This window comes from Prunus mume, linkage group LG2 (assembly GCF_029339155.1).
Source record: "Prunus mume cultivar Tortuosa linkage group LG2, ASM2933915v1, whole genome shotgun sequence".
Lineage (NCBI taxonomy): Eukaryota > Viridiplantae > Streptophyta > Magnoliopsida > Rosales > Rosaceae > Prunus > Prunus mume.
Window position 1 is genome coordinate 39,014,425 of NC_142699.1, and position 24,146 is coordinate 39,038,570.

General features: G+C 36.1%; 2 protein-coding genes, 1 long non-coding RNA gene and 2 pseudogenes across 4 annotated transcripts; 1 reads left to right on the forward strand and 4 right to left on the reverse strand.

The window, feature by feature from the left end:
- Positions 1–1,182: 1,182 nt before the first annotated feature.
- Positions 1,183–2,048, reverse strand: LOC103322762 (uncharacterized). Its single transcript, XR_016124288.1, has 3 exons — positions 1,855–2,048; positions 1,496–1,561; positions 1,183–1,381 (listed from the first exon to the last, which is right to left on the reverse strand). It is a non-coding gene; the product is annotated as an uncharacterized LOC103322762 (long non-coding RNA).
- Positions 2,049–2,063: 15 nt separating this feature from the next.
- Positions 2,064–2,898, reverse strand: LOC148920297 (protein SUPPRESSOR OF npr1-1, CONSTITUTIVE 1-like; annotated as a pseudogene).
- Positions 2,899–2,920: 22 nt separating this feature from the next.
- On the reverse strand, positions 2,921–7,237 carry LOC103322712 (putative disease resistance protein RGA3; annotated as a pseudogene). The gene is made up of 3 exons (XR_016124287.1): positions 7,086–7,237; positions 5,892–6,998; positions 2,921–4,746 (listed from the first exon to the last, which is right to left on the reverse strand). The product of XR_016124287.1 is annotated as a putative disease resistance protein RGA3 (transcript).
- Positions 7,238–8,620: 1,383 nt separating this feature from the next.
- Positions 8,621–9,439, forward strand: LOC148920298 (peptidyl-prolyl cis-trans isomerase FKBP65-like). Its single transcript, XM_089044587.1, has 4 exons — positions 8,621–8,684; positions 8,768–8,851; positions 8,978–9,043; positions 9,138–9,439. The coding sequence occupies exons 1-4, from the start codon at positions 8,621–8,623 to the stop codon at positions 9,392–9,394; spliced, it is 471 nt and encodes a 156-aa protein (XP_088900713.1). The 3' UTR covers positions 9,395–9,439.
- A 3,520-nt stretch (positions 9,440–12,959) lies between these two features.
- Positions 12,960–22,281, reverse strand: LOC103322711 (uncharacterized). Its single transcript, XM_089045761.1, is given in 5 exon segments — positions 12,960–13,966; positions 14,261–15,412; positions 15,415–15,442; positions 20,679–21,624; positions 21,915–22,281. Coding segments are annotated over 4 exon segments (1,746 nt in total). The 5' UTR covers positions 20,757–21,624; positions 21,915–22,281; the 3' UTR covers positions 12,960–13,478.
- Positions 22,282–24,146: the final 1,865 nt, after the last annotated feature.

A 24,146-nucleotide genomic window follows, 5' to 3' on the forward strand; every position in this document is an offset into this window, starting at 1 on the left:
TATTCTGCTGAAAATACAAGGAAATTTGAGCCCATTGAAGCCCAAAAACGAAACCCTATCCCATAATCAATCCATTTCTCCCCCTAAATTTTTAAAATCGTTTTATTTATTACACCCACACTATCCATTTCTCCCCCTAAATTAATATTGGAAAAGATTTCAAGTATAAATCTATTGAGTTAAAAATAAATTCAATTGACAAAATAAATAAAAATTAGTCTGTTCTTCTTTCTTTATTTTACGAAATTTAAAATTAAACTGGAACACAAAGCCTACTATTTGAATTTTTGTTTTTTGTTCCCTATTTTGAATTAGAGTTACCAAATCCATTTGCTAGACGAGATGAGGTAGGTTGCTCTCCTTAAAAGTTTTCCAATTTGCCTTTGAAAGTTAGTACATTTCCCCTTGCCCACAAAAAAAGAAGTTAGCACATTTCCCGGCACCTAGGCATATTCAATCCATATCATAACTTCGTCTCTCTCATCCATGCCCTTCTCACTCTATCAGCTCGCCTCAAAACCCCAAAAACAAAAAACAAAAATACCACTTTCAATTCTAGAAAAAGTAAAAAACGAACATAACATTTGTTCATGCAGAAAGTACTTGAAATTCCAGACCGCAACAGTTGAAAAGTACTAGATTCGGGCCACAGGATTCAAAGCAAGATTTGTTGAGATGGAAACATGAAGGTGTATGGCACGACGCAGGCATGAGTTTCTACCTGAATCCCAAAAAAATATAATAACACTGCAAAACAACTATAGGTCAAAAATATAACAATCATAGTACAACAAAGCTTGCAACTATCATCTATAAATTGTAACAGAAGATTGTTTTACCTGATTCCTGTGATACTGCAGCTACTCAACGGTCCATTAAGAAAGACTTGGTAAATACTCTAGGAACAGGGGAAGGGGACTCTCTGCTGTAATCGAACAAGAAAAACGACAACGGTTCAACAATTTCAAGATTCACATTAAATCCCACACTACTAATCAAGAAAATCTCCATGATCCCACATTAAATCCAGTATGTTTCAAATTACTTGAAGGTTATATCAATTACAGACAAGAAATAGGTTGACATGCCAAACCAACAAAAGTTATACACACATCCCGGCATTAGAGAACATGGTATGTCATAACAATATTGGTACTGAAACTGATGCTTAAGATGTTAATATTTGTGAAACAATGAACTCCACTCCACTTCATTTTTTGTCCTCGGAGATGATGAATATGCTAAAAACCGTAGGTTCAAAATCTGAAAAGTCCTGCATGTTTGCATCAACATATTCATTTCCTTGTTCTGTTTCAATTGTTGTTACGATGCAAATAAAATCTGCTCTATATCAATCTCTCTCTAACCACCCCCTCAGGCCCTGAAACAAAAAAAAACAAAAAAAAGCGAAAATGCTCAGCCTTATCAACTTCATATAACAGAAATACTGAAATTAACAATGCACAAGAATATTTACTCAGGCTAGACACATTACCTCTAAACAAGTGGTGATAAAGAATCCACAAATACCGAGAAGCATTGCCTTGCAATGAAAGGGTACCTGCTCAATGACAAACAACATGCCTAAGAAAATATTTATAAATACCTATAATTGTAATTCTAATCAAACATAGTATAGAAATCATGCTAGAGCTGAATTGTAATTTCACTCTCCCACTAACAGAGTATTTTGAATATATCCTTGATACTTTCCGCAATTCTTTATAAAATCAGCAATTAAAAAACATCTTACGGCTTCCTTTGAAGTCTTTCCCCATAAAAGAGAAGATTATATTGGAAATAAGAGACGAGCCCATTAGAAGACAAGTGGGAGTGGGAGTTTGAAAAGCTTACATTTCTTCACTGTCAAAGTTGGAGCTATTACGAATTCATTGTACGCATAGAGTCAATCTGTCTGCTGTCTGGTCACACAACTGATGACAAGAAAAAGGAAAAGGATAAACAAGTCTCATTCCTTTCAGAAATTATTCAGAATGAATAAACTCTAGTTAAACCGAAAGGTGAAGAATGAAAAGGAATTTTGATTTCAGGAGAAGAAGAAATTACTGTCTGATATTTGGGATGTGAGAAATCTTGGGCCACTCTGGGCCGCTGTCCTTGGTGCATCTTTCCTTCAGAAGGGGACATTGCCGTAAATTTCTATTGTAATTTGGTGAGGCGTTGCATAGCTTCGACACTAGGTAGATACATCAGCTTCTTGCAATACCGAATATCCAACCACGTAAGGGATGTAAGGTTACCCAGCCAATCCTCAAGAGCCTCCACTCCATCGAAACATATCCAAATATGTTAGAGAAGTGAAGTCTTGAATTTGTTGAGGCAGAGACTTGAGCTTGGGCCACCCGGTCAACTCTAATGTTTGAAGTTGTGATGATCCAGTTCCAAGATGGAAATAAGGGAAGGAATCGAGCTCCTCCCAGAACTCACCAAGTTGCAATCTCTTCAAGCTAGCGCAGCAGTGTAGCCCTGTGGGCAGATATTTTAATTTCCCACAATTAACAATCACCAACTCAGAGAGAGATGTGAGGTTGTCTAAACTTGGAAGACTCTAAATTAGGGGCATAAATTAGCTAAACTTGCTTCTCAAACTCCACAAGAGAGGCTGGCAGTTGTGGGCCACTACTCCCCAAACTTCGTAATCTCCCACAATCTTCAATGATCAGTTGACGGAGGGATGTGAGGTAGCTTAAAGCTGGAATAGATTGCAGACCAGGTTCAAGATGGAAACCAGGGAAGGAATCAAGCTCCTCCCATAACCCACCAAGTTCCAATTTCTTGAAATTGGCGTAGTTTCTTAGTAGCCCAGTGGGCAGATATTTTAATTTCCCACAATTACGAATTTCCAACACAGAGATAGATGTGAGGTTGTCCAAACATACTCTCTCTAAATTAGGGGCATTTCTTATTATAAACTCCACAATAGAGACGGGCCCACTTCTCAACAAACTCTCTAATCTCTCACAAGATTCAATACTCAATTTACAAAGGGATGGGAAGAGGTTCAAATCTGGAATAGATTGTAGACCACTACAACCTTTTATAGTCAGCAACTCCACAATGAGACTGGCCCACTGCTCACCAAACTCTCTAATCTCTCACAAGATTCAATGCTCAATTCACGGAGGGATGGGAAGAGGTTCAAATCTGGAATAGATTGTAGACCACTACAACCTTCTATAGTCAGCAACTCCACAACAGAGACGGGCCCACTGCTCACCAAACTTTCTAATCTCTCACAATCTATAAAAATCAATTCACGAAGAGATGTGAAGCTATGCAAATCTGGAATAAATTGTAGACTAAGGCAACTGTATACAACCAACTTTCGAAGAGATGGAAGATGACTGGGAGCTTTTCTCAATTTGGGACAATCCTTGATCTCCAGCTTCTCCAACCGAGGAAACGCCATGACTTGTTCTGGTGCTTCCATCCATTCAATTTTTTCAGTGCAAATATGTCATGATTATCCAGTCCTATAATCCCTGTAAGATGAGGTAGATGGCTGTTGGGACTTTTTCACATCTGTACTTAAGCTCAATCTGCTTTAAATTGCGAAGCTTAATCATCCATGATGGAAATTTAGTACCCATGAAATATTTAATCTCTAGCCTTTCCAACTCAGAATGCGGCTGGAGGCCTTCTAGTACATCCTCTTCATTATTATTCTCAGAATGTGGCTGGAGGCCTTCTAGTACATCCGCACGTTTTTGACCAGGTAAATATCAAGCTGCGTACGTTTTTCTTATCCTTTAATTTAGCTATCCTTGCCTCATCTCCATTCCTTACATCTTCCAATTTACAAATATTCAATTTACCCTTCAATTGATTCAAGGCAGCCAGCTCCCCAATTTCCCTACCCATCACCTCATAATCCTCATAAGGTAATGCTCGGAGGAGCGTTAATCTCCCTAATACTCCAGCTGGAAATTTTATTCCCTCATCACAATAAACATGTCTCAAGTTGATCAAGTTTTGCACGTCTTTTGGAAATTCTTCAAGATCGCAGTCTGTTGCTCTTAATGTCTGTAGGTTATACAGCTTGCCAATAGAATTTGGGAGTCTTTTGATATGTTGTAAGGAAATGTCAAGATATCTCAAGCGTTTCAGCTCTTCGATTGAACTTGGAAGCTCCTCAATATATGCCTCATATAATTTCAAGACACGTAAAGCTTTAAACCATGGCAACATGTTTCCAGGTAGTGCTTCAGCATTCGAAAACAGTGATCTCAATTTCCCACTACTTCCTTCTGGAATTCTTTCTATAATGGGAGTTGCAACATCTTCATCCTTGTGGAAGTCTCGCATCATGCTTCCAGTTTCGGATACACGTTCTGCAAGATCATGTATGAGATCGTGCATCTTGCATTGAAAAACAATGCCATCATCATCCAGTCTAGCATCTTGAAATAAGGATCTTTGGAATAGAATATCAAAATATTCATTACCTATATCCTCCATCTCTAGATTACTTTTTTCAGAAGGATGGAGGAATCCTTGAGCCATCCAAAGTTGAATCAAGTCATCTCTTTCCATCTTGGCATCTTTCATGAACGCTGAGCAATATGAAAAACATTGCTTCAGTGCTGGTGATTCCAAATTATCGAAACTCAACTTCAAGACTGACATGATTCTATCTTCTGTCTTTGGTAAGTCCCATATTCTATTGTCTTTGACTTCAGACCATTCAGCAGGAGTCTTTTTAGAGCGCAAAATGCCTCCCAAAACCTGGTAATGGATTAGAGAATTACTATCAAATAATTAGTAGATAAAATAATCAGCTATTTAAAGAAGAGTCATTCAGATATAGCGCCTTGCAACTAAAATAGTCTAGACAAACACCCACATACTTCTAACTAAAACCCAAAATTTGAATTGAACGGCAAAATTATCCATTAATAATGATTTTAATAACAATCCCATGCCATAACCCCCTTATGTTTAGCACCGAACAGATTCTCCCTTTTAAATCCCTTATTTTCTGAGACAAAAAGTAAAATAAAATCCTTCTTAAATCCCTTTTGTTAATAGTCCCCGGGCCGTAAACGCATATGAAAATTTTATTGTATACAATATAGGTAGCCTATGCATTAAAAAAAAAATTAAAAATGAAAAATTGGATGCGAGATTGAATGTTTTGTTGTACAATAATCTAAAAAAAGAAGGTGTTTCGATGGGATTTGGATTTTTTTCATTTATTATTTTTAGCACTTTTTTATACTTGTTTTAGAATCTCTTGTATTGTTGTTGACCGACAGATGATTTTTTAATAGTTTAATATCTTTTAATAGCAAATTGATAGAATATCTATAAATTGTAAATTTGTAAATCACAGTGACAAAATTGGCTACAATTTTTCTTTTTCTTTTTTCTGAGTAACCATTTTGAAATTTCATACAAAACCCAATGATGAAAAACATTTTTAACCTCTAATTTTATATTTGCTAGGTAAATTAAAATTAATTACTAGAAGCAAGGTGTTTAGCGAATCACCACGCCAATGAGCAATATTTTCGTGAATTTGAGAGATTAATTAAAGGTTGGAGATATCCCTGGTAGGGTACTAGTGCAAATGTCTTATGAAGCATCTTTGTTAATTTCTATTTAATAAATTGATTATGAAGAAAGAGATTGTGGAGAATGGGCATGACATGATGACATGAAACAAAAAGAGAAATCGACAATCTTCTTTCTCTTCCTTCAGACCTTGTTATTTCTTTCTACATGAAAATTCATTAATGCAATTCAAAATAACTCATTCATGATATGATCCCTAAATTCCCAAAAATCATCCAATAATCTAAAGCCTAAATAAAAATGCTTGATGTAAAGCAATGCTTGTATAAAAAATACATATATGTATGTACGTGTACCTGTGCCATCAATGGTAGACCTTCACACTTTTTAGCAATCTCCCGTCCAATTCTCTAAACTACCATCTGAGCAAGCTGCATGTTTCAATATGGACCAGCATTCATCTGTTGATAGAAGGTCCAATTTAGGCCGCGGAAGTGTTTCTGTGAGTGATGCAACTATGCCACTGCGGGTAGTGACAATAATTTTGCTTCCTGGAGCAGAATTCAACTTTGACAAACAGCTCATCAACCTTTCCCATTTCTCAGACTCTTCATTCCAAACATCATCAAGTACCAGCAAGTATTTTTTCTCTTTCAACTCTTCTCGGAGGTCTGTAAGCAATGCTTGCTGAGTCGGGGCTACCTTTCCTAACATTGCAGCTAAAATTGAATTGACGTTGAAAGTGTCTGATACACACACCCACAATTTTTTGTTGAAATACACATCGATAGCACCCTCATTGTACACTGACTTTGCCAAAGTTGTCTTTCCCAGTCCTGGCATTCCCGCAATCGCCATGACCGACAGATTTTCTTGATTCATGTTGGAGTTAGTCAATGTTGTAACTATGTCTGACACAGCGTCCTTCCTTCCAATGATGATTTCATCTTTACCAATGAATGCGTTAGTCTCTCGGTCCTCTCTAATTCTTTGAGGGGTTGCATCTTTTTTCTTTGCAATTGCAATTAATCCGACGAAAGCTGCATCCTTCTTGAGCTCCTCCATAGAAGCGTTGATTTTTTTAATTCTATGTGCCATATTTTCATTTTGTGGAGAAAATAAGTTTGAGAATCTGTTTTCCCATACCGTTATGCGGTTCTACTTCTCCCCGGAGACGTTCATAGTTGAGTTCTTCAAAGACATCATCAGCCTCATCAGCTATGTCTTTAAGTTTCTTCACCCAGCGTTCCACTGCCTTGCCACCATCTTGTGCCTTCTCAGCAGCATCTCCTAAGAAATCATGAAGGATGGATAAGGATTCATTGAGCTCCCCTAGTTCAGCTTCGTATCCCAAGGCAACACTGATTTGGTCAAAAGCACGGTCAGTCAGCTTCGTCAGTATTACGTCGGTCGCGAAAGTAAGCAGAGTTTCTACTACCATCTTAGTTTTCCTTGTGTAAACCCTGCGCATGACAAACAGCAGATCATATTAATGCTAGTTAATTAATTAAGAAACGAGAAGAAGAGACTGAAGATGGATGAAGACGCACAGGCACAGAGCTTCTCTCGTAGGTAGAAGGAGAAGGAGATGATGAATGCAGATTTGCAATACAAGACAGCAATAGCAACCAGAGATAGGCAGAGGAGCTTCTTTAACTCTCAGGAGGAGACTTTAAAAGTCTTGCTGGGCTCTACCATTTTGATATTTGTGGACACATGCATTTCTCACCAACTGATCAGTAGATACCTCCAATCTACTTTATAAAGTGGTTCTGCATTACCACCATGGCATTTGTCTGGTGGTGGTACGGACGAATAATGAGACGACACCTGGACAGCTGTTACTATATACTTTATACCATGGTACTGTATTACCACATGCATTTGTTGGCATTTGTCTGGTGGTGGTACCAACGAATAATGAGACTACAAACAATTTCATGAAAAAACAATCAAATGTTACATTAAAACAAAACGGTAAAAAGCATTTTTAGTTACTAGAGTTTAGTTAGGTACAAAAACAATTTTGATCACCGTAATTTCAATTTTTCCAATTTAATCATCAGTCCCTCTTTTCCCTCACCATTTTAACCTAAGTTTGAACATCATCAATCAATTTTATTTTTCTATACAACATGTGTAATTAACATATATCTGACATGATTTCGAGAGACATAAATAAATATGGACTAATATATATATTTTAACACAACAGGCACAAACTAATTTGATGAAAAATTGGATCCTCTGATATTTGATTTGCTCAGCATTATGGGGGGAGGGCTGTCTTGTTTCCAGCAACACAAAGCTGAGGGCATGTGGGCCCCAGAAAAAAAAAATTTCCTAGGGCCCTGGGCAGGTCCAGGAGCAGCAAAACGAGTGGACCACATGCCCCCACATGTTGGAAGATCTATTCCACGATGATCAACTGCACCAACGCTTCACGGATAAAAATGGCACCCAACGGCTCCACGTGGCGATGCTCAGCTTCCAAGAATCCAACTATAAATATGAAAAAATGAAAAAAAAATCGGAAAAAATTTCCCAAAAAAATACTCCCCTTCTTCACTTTTAACACCACCTCTTCATACATTTTCTTCTCATTCTACCATTATTCACTTTCTAGTAAATTTTTTCAGCTAGAAAAATTTATGGGTTCACCGACACTTCCAGTCCAGAGAGAGAAAGAGAGCCAAAGAAATTCTTCAATATGGACAAAATAGTGAGCTACTTTAGTGATTGTTTAAACAGGTGTATCCAATTCAAAATTTTAAAGATTTTTTAGAATTTAAAATTTTGGAGTTATCCAATTTAAACTTTTAACGATTTCATAAAATATTAATAGTATTTAATTGTGACTTTTTAAAATTATGAGTTAAATACTTTTTTGGTCATTAGGGTTTTACACACAAATTCAATTTGGTCACTTTAGAAAAAAATTTAGCCTAATTGGTCACTTTGTTTCCCAAAGTTTACAATTTATAGACATCATGTTATCTTTCGTGAATGATGTTTTTATTATTTTTTTTTTTAGGAATTACCTTCGGTCTTCTTCCTCTAACTTAAAATCTAGTTATGGTATATTATGCTATTAGATGTTCGAGTCGACCAGAGACAGAGACGAGCCTCTCAATTTGAATTATTTATTGGTTATTATTCTGTGTTAGCATGTAATCACAGTTTTGTCAACCTCAATTTTGATGTTTTTATTGGAATTTTGTTGTTAATGCAGTCAAGTATCGGGTGGCGTTGGTTGATGGTACTGTTGTTGCAGAGACACCAGAAGAAGGAATTGAATTCTATGTGAAGAAAGATGGTATTTTCTTTTTTTGTTTTAATCTGATGTGATTTTTAATGGGGAAAGGCAATTCCTTTGTGATTATACCAATTTGTAATAAGAATAACGAGGGGTTTGTGTCTGTTTCATGCCATTTTTGTTCAGCATTGCCAAAAGCAATCAAGACAATGAAAAGGGGAGAGAAGGTCAGATTAATTGTTCAACCTCAGTGTATGTCTTTGGATCCTTGTTATCAAACTGCTATGTCTGGCAAAAAGGAAAAAAATTGAATCGTCTGACGATGAAAGTTGATAAATAATTGCAGATGCCTTTGGTGTGGAGGGGAGGGATTCAAACAATGGATTTCATTCTGTCCTTCCAAGTTCTGTGCTAAACATTGATCTCGAGTTGGTGTCTTTCAAGCCTGTTATTGATGTTACTGGTGATGCCAAGGTAATAAAGAAGGTCATGAAAGAAGGGGAAGGTGCGTGGGTTGCTAATGAAAGTGCAAGTGTTACTGGTAAGTTTATTGAGATGCATATTATTTTAGCAATATTACTAGGATCAGTTGGGATCCTGTGAATTTTTATTTCCTATGTTTATTATAATATTTTGGGATTCTTTAAATTTTTTTAAAGTGCTTTTAAAAGTGCTTTTACTGTGTTAGCTATCAACAAAATATCAAAAGTTTTATATAGTGTACACTTTTAAATGTGACATCCAAACGACAAACTCATCATTTATTAGCATAAGATTCCCAAACGAGCCCTCCAGTTATGGTATATTATGCTATTAGAGTTTAGCAAATTGAGGGAAATCTTGGGTTGAAATCAAAATTGTGAGGTATAAGGAAAATAAAAAGCAAAACCTAATTAAAATGAAATCCAACTTACTAATATATTTTGGTGCTCTATCACCTTGATTACACGTCTCCTTTTCATCTAAAGTCACAATACGGCTCTCACTCAATCGATTCATGCTTCAATATAACACCCAATTTGTGACCTTATACCTCATCATTTCGATTTCAACCCAAGATTTCCCCCCATTTTAAAAAACCTTATAGCACAATAACCTAACTCTTTGAGTTAGAGGAAGAAGACTTGAACATGCTTTGTGAAAATATAAATAAAAACTGCACTTAATGGAAGTTAACGGAAGATTACGAAACGTCTATAAATTGTAAACTTTTGGAAACATAGTGACCAATTTGGCTAAAAAAATTTCTCAGTGACCAAAAAGGTATTTACCCCAAAATTATTAACAATTTTATAAAAGTTTAGAGGTATTCAATTCTGACTTTTTAGAAGTATTTAAAAGTTTGGTGGAAAAAGTTACTGTTGCTGCTCTTAGAGAACGCAGGCACAACTTGACCTAATCTCGTTAAATATTGTGTCTCATTCAATGGCGAAATCAGGAATTTCTTAACAGGTGGGCTTGCCGAACCTCATTAAATATTATGTCCCATTCAAGGGCGGAACCATAAATTTCTTAGCGGGTGGCCTAGCTATAGTTATTAGCTTAAAATTTAATCATCATTTTTATTTTGCTTATGGTTTCTATAGTCTTTCTAGAAATAAAAGTATGCTTTAAATCTTATAAACCACTTAAATTTTCAATAAGCTTTAATATAAAACAAATACATATTAAAAATGCAATCACAAAACACATATTATCAAAATGAAAATATATTCAATAATAGAATTCCAAGTATACTTATTTTAAAGTGTATTTTTATTGTTCTTCTGCAACCAAGTTCATAAAAATTTGGATTTTTTTTTTATGGATACTCATATGGAGGTATTGAGTAGATGCCAAAAATGATAAACTTTGTTTTTTTTTTTTTTTTTTTTCCCATTGTCCAAATCCAAAATTTCCTCTTGGGTTTTCTAAATAATTAATATTAAGGAGAAACTTAATTGGGATAAATGTGGCACAATATGAACTATTAAAATCCGAATATTGGGAGTTGGTATGGCCAAGTATAATCATATAGCCTGGTACTTTGAATAAACTGACCAATTGAAACGTGAATAAACTAGCACTTTGAATTAAATTTTGTGAAGCGGTGATGCAATATCCTAACTTGATTAGCTGGTCTTCAATCTAAAAACCAATTTCACAGTCAGTCTAGCAGATTTCCCCAAAACATCACTAGGCTGGAGGGCTGCAGCCCATAGTGTAGTTCCGCACTGGTCTCATTTATTTCATGTGCAGCTTTATATTATACATTATTTGTTTATTTTACAACAATATGGTCTTTGTATCTTCTTGAATTTCATTTGTAGCTAGTTTTGGAAGTTTAGTGTCCACAATCTCATTAGTCAAGTCACCCTAAATTGTCCAAATGTCCCACTTAATGTTAGAGGGATGTATCCAATTCATACTTATAAAGACTTTTTTTTAAGTGAGTGAATTTCATAGAGTTGACGAATTCTTAAATAATAGAATTGATAAAAGTCACTAGTAAATTCACTTAATAAGCCTTAAAAATTAGCCTTAAAAGTATGTAAAAGTCGTTCATTTAATAAGTTTTTTTAAAGCCATTAAGTTTTTGGATACCATCAAACTTTTAAAAACCACCAAACTTTTAAATACTTTTAACTACTTTTTAAAAGTTATAATTGAATACCACTAAACTTTTAAATACTATTTAAAAATCACAGTTGAATATCTCCAGACTTTTTAACTCAACAAAAGTCTTTAAAAGTTAGAATTGGATACACCCCCTTAGACATGTAGGGGTTATATCCAATCCATATCAATTTCATATGGTGGTATCCATATGCCCTTGTGGCTTATGGACATGGTGCCTAATTTATGAATATAATTATTGTTTTTCTCTACTGAAGAAAACGGATGAAGATCGTTGTGAAGACAAGTAATTACTACTATTATTTCATGGCTTTTGATGAAGAAGAAAAGATTAAATGTGAAGGGTTGACATCCAACACATTCTCACTCTCTAATTCAGTAAACCTATTTAACATTTATGAGAATGTGAAGGGTCATTGTGCATTATACTTTGTTGTGCCGTCATACAATGCGACTTTAATCAATGACATGCTGATTGAACGATTGCACAAATTATGCTGTGAAAACTTTTCATTTTATTGTCGATTGATAGTGCTTATATCACATACTTTTTGTGATTCCAATCAAACTTTTAAAGACTTTTTAAAAGACACAATTGGATACCATCAAACTTTTAAATACTTTTTAAAATCACAATTGAATACCACTAGACTTTTATAAATACTTTAAAAATCTAATTGAATCCCTCGAGACTTTTAAACTCTATAAAAAATCATTAAAAGTTTGAATTGAAAATTGTTAGAATGTGACTATCTAACTCAAAATTTATTGACATGAGTGGAATGGTGGAATATCATTTACAACCCTTATGATATGATGTACATTAGGAACATACAAGGGGTCATAGTCCCCCAACTTCTTCCGAAATATTATCTTTATCCCGCCCTTTCGAAACTTGATCTTATAGAACTTGGGAGGGCTTTGTCCTAAATCTATAGTATAAGTATTGTATTCACCTACTGAGAAACTACAAACAAAGCCAAAATAATTATTGATCCCATTGGGAAAAGCCAAGATATACAATGCAGTAAGTAAGAAAGGAAAAAGGTAGAGCAGAGCTTACGTTTGCTTCACTGCAAAACTACCAGCAATTAGGGATTCGTTGTTTTAAAAAGTTCCAACTGAAATGGAAGTAATCTTTCACAACTGGGACATCTTTCTCTTTAATGGTCTCTCTGTAAATTCCTATTAAAATTTCTTCACAAAAAAAATAACAATAAACACGTTTTGTTCCTTTCTCATATGATTCAGAAAGCTGTCACAAGCACAACGGGAGTCGTTTTTGCCTGCCAAAATATGTCATCTAAACGATTTCAATTCTTGCATCTTGGAAGAGACTTACAAGTAAAACTCGGTAACTATTAATAATCCAAAAATAAAAACTTGAGAAAAAAAAATGTAATCCGCAATTGTCTCAAGGGTGAAAGGAAATTTAAAAAAGATACTTGAGTATCATAGCCAAAGTGCGCTCCCGATTTGGAAAATGGAAATTAAAGGACAGCAATTTTGGAAACACAGTGCGACGAACAATTATGGAAGGAGGCCAACGAACGAATGCAACTACTTTCCCTTTCCTTCTATCTTACATTTCTTGTAAATAAGAGTTCTATGTTACAAATCAAAATTGTGGCTAGTTTCTCTTAAATGCTCAATTAGAATGAGCTTCTCAGCTCCTAAGTAAATGAAAACAAAAATTGCACAAGCTTTTATATATCTATCTCCCTTTCTACGCAACCCTTCACTTGGTCGCACTTATGAAAATTTCCGTTTTGAATGAATTAGCTGTTGGGGAAAACCAGCCCTTGAATCCAAATAGCCCGCCCGGTCCTGGAGCAAGCCATAATGTGTGAGTGACCCTTGCAACCTTTGCATTTAAGACTGTTTGAGAAGCAGACCATTAGTCGTACTCACTGCAACAGAGTGCAATCACAGATGAATGCAGCTAGAAAACTCTGAATATATGTCCAAGGTGGCCAGATGCCTTTCTAGCTTTGGTCTAGTGTGGTCCTATCGAGGGTTGCCCGCATCAGAGTTAGGAGGTGAAGCGGTGAAGCATGCCCATTTGAGTCAATCAATATGGAATGACATACGGTAGAATGTGAACATCAGCAGACTCTATCCGCAGAGCCTCTGACCATACCTCAGGTGTCTCCTCAAACCCTGAAGATTCCACCTTGGGCTTCTTTGATTGGTTACCACTGCACCCAAACAACCAATCTTCATCGTCATAATCAGGCACTTCATCCACCTTTGGAACCAAATAAACCTGGCTTAGATATCTGGAATCTGGATGGGGCGGTCTCACAGATGCTTTGGCAACAGGAACAGCCTGTGCAGCTGTAGACGTCAGCCTTGCAGGGGAGACGGACAATGACGGAGATTCAATGATGCCATTTATCTTGCAGTCCTTATTGTCCACCTTAACATTATTTGCTGATCCCAGCCTATCTGAAACATACGGGGTGGAAGTTTGGCAAGGTTCCACTGTTCTTCCATTTACCGTTAATGGATGAGAGGAAGAAGAGGGTCGCGGCAGTTTACTGGGCCTAATGTCATTGGCTGTAACATCAGAAAAGGAAACATCATTAGTCAGCTAAGAATAAATTACCAGAGTTTGAATCTGCTTGACAAAATTGATTCAACATCACTGCCAATTGACGGATACCAAAGTGAAAAACATTATTATTTTGAATCAAAAGGAAACAGTGGAGATCAGGATCTGACATTAGGTCCAAAAACTATACCTACAACCTCCTCCCTCAGTTGTAGGAAAAAGGGCCAACTTGTGTTAGACAACTATAAAGCATGATTGGGCTGCAATGATGATACTTTACATCATGAAAAAGAACTCACCATGCAAAACTCCATTTGTCTGCAAGTCCTTCCGTTTCTTAAGATTTCCATCAGCACCAGCACTTTTGTTGCTGTCTTTCGGAAGTTGGGAGGTTATAACGTAATGAGGGTCTATATGATCCTCTTTATTGCTCTTTCTTATTTTATCTGGCTCTGCATTCTTAGATTCATTTGTCTCCTTTGCTTTCTCTTCCTTTTTCTTCTCTTTATCCAGCTCTGCATTCTTAGATTCATTTTTCTCCTTTGCTTTCTCTTCCTTTTTCTTCTCTTTATCCAGCTCTGCGATCTTAGATTCATTTTTCTCCTTTGCTTTCTCTTCCTTTTTCTTCTCTTTACCTGGCTCTGCATTCTTAGATTCATTTTTCTCCTTTGCTTTCGCTTCCTTTTTCTTTTCTTTATCCTTGTCCTTGTCTTTCCCTTGTTTTTTCTTCTCTCTATCTTTCTCCTTGCGTTTCTCTCTTCGTTTATCATCACCTTCCTTCTCTTTGGTCTTTTCTTTTCCATCAATCTTTCTATCCACGTTGCTCCCCAATGGTCTGGAAAGCCCTTCAACTTTAGTTTCAACCATACAAACAGGGTTCTGAACCATTGTGTTCCCACTAATTTGTGCTGCAACCCTGATGCCTTGCCCATCCGTCTTTCTGTCATCAACTCTCTTGTCCTTGTTCTTTTCCTTGACTTCGGCCAAAATGTCAGCATCCTTAGCCACCAATCTGACCATCCCCTCATCCTTCTTTCGGTCTGATTCAGAAATCTTCTCAACCACATGGTTACCAATTCCTCTGGCCTCATCTTTAGTTCTCCTACCCAACTCCAACAATACAGAATTGTGGTTCTCCTCAGCCAGATGACGATTTTGACTGAGCTTCTCGGCCTGATAACCTCCAACTTGCCCAGTATTTCTCTTGTCAACACAGTTATCTTTGTACTCTTTAGGAATGAATTTCTCTGCACCAAAACTCTCAGTTTTCCCCAGATTTCTCTTCTCATCTGAAGGACTAATTTTATCTTTAACGGGGTCCCTGTCTTTCTCCTTATCCTTCTTCTTGTCTCTGTTTTTTTCCTTCTTGTCTTTCTTTTCCCGATGCTTTCCATCACTTCTGTCTTTCTCACTTTTTTCTTTACTTTCTCTCTTCTCTTTGTCCTTTTTTCCTTCTTATGCTTCTTTTCTCTGTGCTTCTCCTGTAATTTATGAAAATGTATAGAATAATAAAACATATGCATAAATACTCAAGAAACAGAAAAAATATATACTCGGAGAATTGTGTTGGAAGTTTATTTACAAGAACTAAAACTGAAAAACAAGTTTCAGGCGATCAATACGGATTAATATCAATAAGAACTGCCTTGCAAGACATGGCAAACAAAAATGACCATAACTAAATCTCAGTGAATTCCTTCAGTCATTAGACCCTATACTACTAGTGATGTCTCTGAAGTATTTGGCCAATGAATTCAATTTAATAATCTTTCCATGCTCCAAAAGTACCACCAAACCCATGAAAATCCGTGCAGTCCTCTTTAAAAAATTCCCAAAAACCAGAAAAGGACAAAATACAGCAACACGTTGCACATTTCACATAGTTTTTGCACACTTGAAGCCATCAAATGCATAGTTTCTGAAGAAATACAACATTCTGTGAATTGTACACCCAAAGTGAAATCTCTAATCAGACCATCATTCACTTGAAAAACCATGTTTTATACGTAACGGAAGAGGCAAATAGAAAGCAACCCTGTTTTATAAGCAATATAATTAATTCACAGGCATGGAAGTATAAAGCAAGTACTTTAGGATCACACCACCAACCTTCAATAAGAGTACATTTAAGAAAATATAATTTCGCGTATAAGAAGGAGCAGAAATAGGACATAAAACTACAAACGCAATCCACCCCAAAACAAAGATTCAAGACAAGCAAATCAGGAAAAACAAACAACAAAGAATATTAGAACATTTCAAACACAACTCAATAACATAAGAAGATCATCATAAAGCCGTCATCAGCAAGGTGAAGGAAATACAACAAAATAGAACTTATTTGTTTCGTAGACAACATCCTATGCAACGTCCACAACAAAGGTGAGCATGACAATAAGATAAACCCGTGTCTTAATACTCCAAAAGGTAATGACAGAAGCACAGTTAACAATTATCCATACCATCCAGTCTCCCACTCATCATAATATACCTACCGCATAAAAACAAGCAATCCAAAGGCATTAAATTACATTGTCAAATGCATTTTCAACGTTAATATGCCTTTTTCTAACCCTAAATTTAATGTATGCATTTCAAAGTGAGGATTACACCTAGATATTTTCTACCTTATACCACTATAAGTAAACTTGGATAAAACACATTAGAAAAGATAAACATGTCACAACCAAATTCAAGGTAGCATGCCATAATGCCAAGTCAACTCCAAAAAAAGATGACAAGAAGTTAAAGAGATCCAAATATTCTAAAAAAGATGGAGAGTGAAATATTCCCAAGCCATTCAACCCATGAAAGCAACTATTAAATTAGTATCAAATTATTAAACACTGATAGGAACACCTCTAATGCGAGAAGCCAGAGCTAATCAGAATTCAGCACCTGCCCCCACACTACATTGAGGGAGTAACGTCATGCTAATCAAATGCCAAATTCCACCATTAATAGTGTTTTGTCTCTTTGCACTCATGACCAAAAACTTCAGATATAGAAATTCTGACTTCGCAACTCAAAAAACTAGATGCTCCTATAGGCCTTTAAACTTCAAAAGCCCCCTCTTCAATAGGTTCCATATTCTCTCTTAGTTTGAAGGAATGCAGCTAGAAAACTCTGAATATATGTCCAAGGTGCAACCTTGGACCATTTCCTTCTAACTTTCCATGTTAAAATTTCCATCTTCAAAACGGTCAAAGATCGCCTCTTCTTTGAAACCTCATTCTTGATCTTCCTATCACTGTCTCAATTCTGAAAGCTTCAAGCCAAAGATATATCATAGCAAATGAAACGCTTGTTGGCGCTTGGTGAGTAATGTAATATCTTTTGATTGCAAGTGCTAAAACAAGGTTCATAATCTTATAAAATTAAGTAACAATTCCCAGCAAAGTTGAACCAGGACCAGAAAATGATAATTATAAGACACATTGCATGTTAGAATGAATTGGTGCATCTTATTTAGAAAGGCGAACATCATGAACAAATAGATCATTAGCACCAAAAAGAGGAATTAGAAGCCAAAGTTTCTTTGAAACCTGTACAGGCAAGAAAAATACATTCATGAAAGAAGAATTGTATAGCTAAATGGCAATCATTCTAAACATCACATTCAATTGTCATATCCAAGGACATCAGTATAACTGTATTGAATATTACACCTTTTCTTATTTACTTTTAAGTACCTTTACTCTATTTTTTATCTCCCCAACAACAAAGCTGGTCTTATCTTCTGGTCTCTTCTTTGTTCCACTTATAGAGAAACAAACCAAAAATTGTACAAAAGTTCTTACAATAAGAATTTCTCATAAGTAAAATATGAATCCTTTGTCCCAGGAAATCACAAAGACACCCGGGTCACCCCAGTCAAACTACAACCACCGCATAAATATTTTAAGGTCCAATCCATACTAGTCCTCGCTCACCAAATCTACATCATAAATCCAATTTAGCAATTATAATAAAAATGTGACTCATTTTTTGCCATCTTTAGGAGATATCCATCCTAATCAATCATTGTCAAATGTATACCAAAATAATTGTTTGAATATTAAAACAAAAAAAATAAGAAATTGGTGCAGTACTATTTGTATAAGTAGTTCTAGTCTTTTTTTTTTCTTTTTTCTTTTTTCTTTTTTGGTTTTTTTTTTTTTTTTAGGTCAAAATATGTTGGAAAATGACACTGCATTTGGTAAGGCTTCTAACACCTATGATTCTATGAATATTAAGTAAAAGTGACGATCATTAACCAGTTAAATGTTTTTCTGCAATATAGCCGATAATTCATAGTATGATTACAAGTAGAGAATTTAGAGCAATTTACCAGGGATACAACTTATACAAGACAGGATAAAGACTATATACGGATGCTAATAGACCATATCTTTGATAACAACAATTTGATTAAGAGACAGTACCAAAATAAATAAAAGAAAGAAAGAGGGTGGAATTCAGAGGACAAACAAAGGAGTATAAAGAAATCAAGACAAGCAAAAGGGAATGGGAAACAGAAAAGAAAGGGAGACTAACCCTCATGATAAAAGCTCCAAATCACAAAGTAGAAAAGAAAAAATAAATATAGCATTCCACATTTTGCTTAAAAGTAAATTACGTAAAGCAATGGTAATGGCCACCAGCAAAGGCCATACACAATGTTAATTACTAATCCTGAAATTGATATTGGAAAAGTTGTAAAGAGCTTAAGTTGACAGGATAAGCTCAGAGCACGTAACTCAGGAAGAGCAACAAGAAACAGGCAGTAATTCAAAGAAACCCGATTGGCACCTTAAATGTTTTCCTCTGTGTCTGCTATAATTCAAGTGTTGAATTGCCAATATGCACTCTAAACTTCGGTCAACAACAATTCTCCTCTTGTGTCTGCTAAGACTTTAAGAGATTATGCAAATGTCCAGCAACAAAAGATTGTGCTTACAAAACAATTATTGTCATCACTGTTTTAAGCCAAAACTGGTCTTCTTTCTTAATAATACAAACCCAAATAAAATAAACTAAAAATTGTAGCCCATTAGTGTATTATCAACCATACACAAATATCTATCTACTTCCTTGTTTCTCTACTTTGGAAGTTATTATGGCTAACACCACATGCCTGAATTAAAACGCACACTAATGCCCAAGTCAAATATCCTAGAGATTTTTGGGAAAAACATTATTGTAACACCTCTTTCAATTTCTTATTTTCTCACTTTGGTTTCTCTTCTTCTTCTTTTTATGAGAAACAGAGAGATGTTATTAACATGTCATAGAAGTACAAAATATAGTGGTCAAGCTGTCCACTGGAATGCATAAAAGACCCATAACCAACCAGCTATTCAACAGCATAGAGTAAACAACGTCCAATAGTAACCTGAGTAAAATAATTACAAAAAAGCTAAGCTAGATAAAGAGAGCCCGAATGAATAAGGACAAGAGGTATTCTGCTGAAAATACAAGGAAATTTGAGCCCATTGAAGCCCAAAAACAAAACCCTATCCCACAATCAATCCATTTCTCCCCCTAAATTTTTAAAATCCTTTCATTTATTACACCCACACTATCCAAAAAATATCCATAAAAGAAATATTTTAACAAAGAAAATCCACAAGGTTTTTGCCCTTTTGTGTTCCTCCAAAAACAAATTGCTTCTCAACAAACAGATGCATAATTTGGACATCATCAAAACCACATTAGCTTCCAAAGCCAGTTTGTGTGCTAAAGCTTTAATGTAAGTGTGCTACAGAAGAATAGATGATCTATACATCCAGGTTTCTTTTGCACATGACGCACCAATTTCGGGCTAGACTAGGCCTCAAATAATGTCACAAGTATTGGCTCCATCGTCATCATTAATCCAGCCCTATATGATAAAAATGGGGACTGGACAAATATGATGTGAATGCATGTGGCGAGTGATTGGTACTAAACCCGAAAACTAAGCAATACCAACACATTATGTAATAAGTAGTCACTTACACAGTACAACCCAGGTTTATGTATCAAAGATTCTAAACATATTATCCAGATATGGTTGTAATCTGATGGTCCTGACCCTAGAAAAGAAAAATCCCTCGGTGCTGATCCAGCTTAGAGAGCAATGTAAACTATTGCTAATTCAACATGGCACCAGTGAGCATGAATAGTATAAACAAATCAACCTAATGGTCGCTTAGTAGTGGAAAAATTTATATTCCCCAACTAGCTCCTAACTTTCACATTGCAACAAACTGAACAAGTAGCTGTTAATCGAATAATTTGGTCACTTCAAGACACCGGCAAGAAAAACATCTGACAAAAGGTACCTGAGTAGAAAGCGGGACAAAATCACTAGTTTTCCCAGCCAGTTCATCTATCCATAATTTTCACTGGCCACCTAAATCTTTACTTAAAGTCTTCATCCTGGATTCTTGGATTTTATTTGTTCCTAAACTACAGCATCAAATAAACAATCTTTAGACACACCAGACAAACACTTCGCATCTTTAACTAGAATATCCACTGAAAGTGGAGAAAGCAAAAATTTTACAACTTCTAACGTCCCATATAGATGAGTAAACCATACTAGTTAACAGAAGGGAGCAATCATATCCATTCGCACGCTCCTAATAAATGATTATTTCTATTTTTCCTTTTTTATCTTTTTGATAAATTATGTCCCTAATGAATGCTATACGAATTAAAAGATATTGATGATCATAAGGAAAGTATTTTAACCTTTTTTAGCAAGTCCACATCATCCTTCCTAGCCCTTTTTTCATATCCAGGTGGAGGAAATGGAAAGCAGCGCGACATTGCACAAAATCCCACAATACAAAACACCAGTGCCTTCCAAGGAAGAAAACTCCTGAATTAGTTTCCAGTAGCACTGTTCCAGAAAGGGAACGAACCAGCAACTATGCTCCTGTCCATGCACCATGTCCCCGCATTCATTCCCAGCATCAAAAATCCTCCATGAGCTTCTCAGTCACTCCAACAGGCACTTGAACCAATCCTTAATCGTTTCCACACAGAAGTGCAGGCAGGCAAAGCAATAACACACACAATTCACTTGAAAAACCAAGGCTCAGCAAAAAGCACCAGCTCAGTGGAAACAACTGCAACACAAAACTGAACTAAAACCCAACAAAACCCAGATAAACTAACTACTTCAAAAGCTATTCTGTCAAGAACTTTGTTCAAACTAAGTTAAGCCAAACGGTTTTTTGAGAAACGAAAACGGTCCACTACAATCCAATCCTCTGTGTTGCCTTCTGGACCAATACAGAATCATCAGCTCCTCCTTGTAACCCAAAACCAAATTCATTCCCAGCTGAAGATCAAGCACGCAAAAACAGCAAAAACCCGGAAGTCCTTTTGCTCCGAAATTATGATCCCACAAGTCTCTGATCACTCATGTACCCAATTCAGTATGTGCAATCTTCTTCCATGCTCAGAAAAACAATAACTCCCATAATTCTATGCAATCTCAGAGTTCATGTACTCAACCCAGCTCTGGCAAATCCACAATTCCGTTCCGGGGAAAGATCGGAGCTTATGCTCATTCTATGAAAGGCTGCGATGATTCCAATATCTGCCAGTTCCTCAAATGTGCTCTGATCAAACCCTAATTAGTCCAAAACAGCGGAATTGGACGAGTACCCAGTTGCGATCCAACGAAACCCTAAAATATCCACCAAAACAAAGCATGCTCTGAGCAAAATACCCACTATCAAAAACCCTAATCCCACTCCTCAAAAAATTCTGGGAAAAAAATCAAAATTTTAAAAAACAAAAAAACAACAAAAAGAAGGACAATCGAGCACTTTACAATTTTAAGTTTTATTTCGTGGGTCGAAGCCAATTTAAAGAGGGTATCGATCAAAAGGGCTAAAGAGAGCGGATTCAAAGCGTTAACGGGAAAATCTGTGAAATCCAAATTCTGGGTATTTGAGATACAACTGGTGAGATTACCTTGTCCACTACGAAGTGGGCAATGCAGAATGACAAAGGAGATCTCTCTCTTTGTCTTTCTCTCTAAAGATGAATGATTTACAAGAAGAATGGGATAGGTGAGAGAGCAGTTTTCTTCTGTGTGTTTGCTCTAGTTTCTCTCAGAGTCTCGAGTCTTCTAGTGGTTGTATTTTTATGGTGGTGTCTGTCTCTCTGTCTGTGTCTGAGTCTGAGTCTGTCTGAGCCTCTCTCTCTCTCTCTCTCTCTCTGTTATTGTTGTTGTGTGGTTTTGGGGTTCTCTGTATTTTCTTCTCTGTGTGTTCTCTTCTCTCTCTCAAGTAGGCTAATTTGCGTTCGGAAGTTACACGCGAGAATTGAGAGAAAGAAAGGGGCACTAAAGGGAGGTTCAAGCACATATATAATAAATTGGTGAGGCACTACACAACACATGGTTTCCAGAGAGAGAAAATTGATATTTGAAGCTCCATCCAAATCCAAGTCCCACGCTCTCTATGCATTGTTTGGATCCAAATTTTTTGCATTGGAGACTAGTTTTTGGAAATAGAGTCAAAGCCAAGCCAAGCTGTGTATTAAGGTGCTCAAGTTTGAATTGATTTATTTAATTTGTCCAGCTTAAATCAAGTCCAAGATTTCATGAGTTGTACATAAGTTGGATGCCTCTTTCCAAACTTGAATTTTTTTTGGTTTAGCTTTGTTTGTGGCACAATTTCAACACTTATATAACCAACCTTGAATTAAAAACTCAAATTTGCACTCCAAATTATGATAAACAATAATATAAATTATATGCATACATATTAGAAATATAAATATGTAGTGAAGAAATAAAATTATTGTAACTCAAGAGGTTAAAAGTATTCATTATTGCTGTAAGTATTATGAATTAAGTTCAAATAATTCGAGCTTAAGTTGAACTCGAACTATCCTATAACGAAAAAATACTTAGGCAACGACAATCGTCAATTACTCCCTCCCTTACATAATGTGGAGAGTGAGACTAAATATGGGAATCTATTTTTCAATTAAATATAAGATGAAATACACACACAAAAATCAATTAAAAATTATTCTTCCTATGTATATATACATGATACTTTTGACAAGTAAATTTTGAAGTATAACCTAATAAGCCTAACACAAACAAGCTAAACCTAAGGTCTAATATTGTCTTCATTTCCTCAGGGGTCTAAGTGAAGTCTAAATAGTCCTCTAATCTAATTCTTTTTTTAACTTATCAACCCTCTAAAAAGCTAATTCAAATCATTAATGAAATATTCTCACCTTTTATGTAGAGAATATTTGTCATGGTGGTGTGGTGTGAACGCAGCACGCGCTATGGACACGGGTATGGAGAGCAAAACCGCGGCTACAAAAAGGAGGAGTTTTAGTGTGAGAAGTTATTTGGGTATTTTTGCCTAAGCAGCAAGCACATGCGGTTGGTTCCCTCACCTTCCTCTCTCTCTCTCTCTCTCTCTCTCTCAGTAGTTTACTGCTGCTGATCTCCACGTGGCACCACCCTAACCTATCACACCTCTATCTGTCCATACACGTGTCACCCCATCACTCCCCTCCTACACCAGATGATAATTTACCGTCCATTGCTGCAAAAGAAGTGCTTCCATGAAGCACACGCCAACCAAATTTGATATGCCTTGCCAGTCTTGCCTGCATGGGCAAATGGGCAATCCCATGCTTTGAAGCCAAAAGATTTTGCTTGCCAAGTGACTTTTCACTTGCTTAAGCACTTGGTATATGCCTTTGTGGGAATAGGGTTTTGCTCTTTAAGGAACAGTACCCACCCAGTAGCCCTTAAGCTGATTTTGTTACGGTCAGTTGTGTGTAACCGCATGAGCAAATCCTAATCATAGATAAACATAGGACTAGTAGTTTTCAATGGAATTTTGTTAAGTTCATTCGTGTGTGATTGCATGAGCAAATTCTAACCACATGCATCTACGGTCAAAATGCACTCGGGCGCAATTGACTGTAACACTTTTTATTTTTATCATGAACTTGTTTAAATTGGATGTGTAAAAGAAGAAATTGAATGAGTTGGAATGGTAAGAATTTGGATATAGGTGTGTATGGAAATTCGAATCTCTGTTTATGATTTAAGAGATAAGGTACTAAGGTCATCATGTGAGCAGGAGGAGTAAAGTAATTGAGTTACTAGATAAGGAATGAATTGAAATGGCATTTAGAGAAGATAATATACTAAAAAGAAGATGTTGC

Bases quoted from the DNA above. Each gene is read 5' to 3' on its own strand.
- LOC148920298 (XM_089044587.1), top strand. From the start codon at position 8,621: ATGCTATTAGATGTTCGAGTCGACCAGAGACAGAGACGAGCCTCTCAA. The intron at 8,852-8,977 runs GTATTTTCTTTT...ATTTTTGTTCAG, and splicing joins ATTCTATGTGAAGAAAGATG to CATTGCCAAAAGCAATCAAG. The intron at 9,044-9,137 runs GTATGTCTTTGG...AAATAATTGCAG, and splicing joins ATTAATTGTTCAACCTCAGT to ATGCCTTTGGTGTGGAGGGG.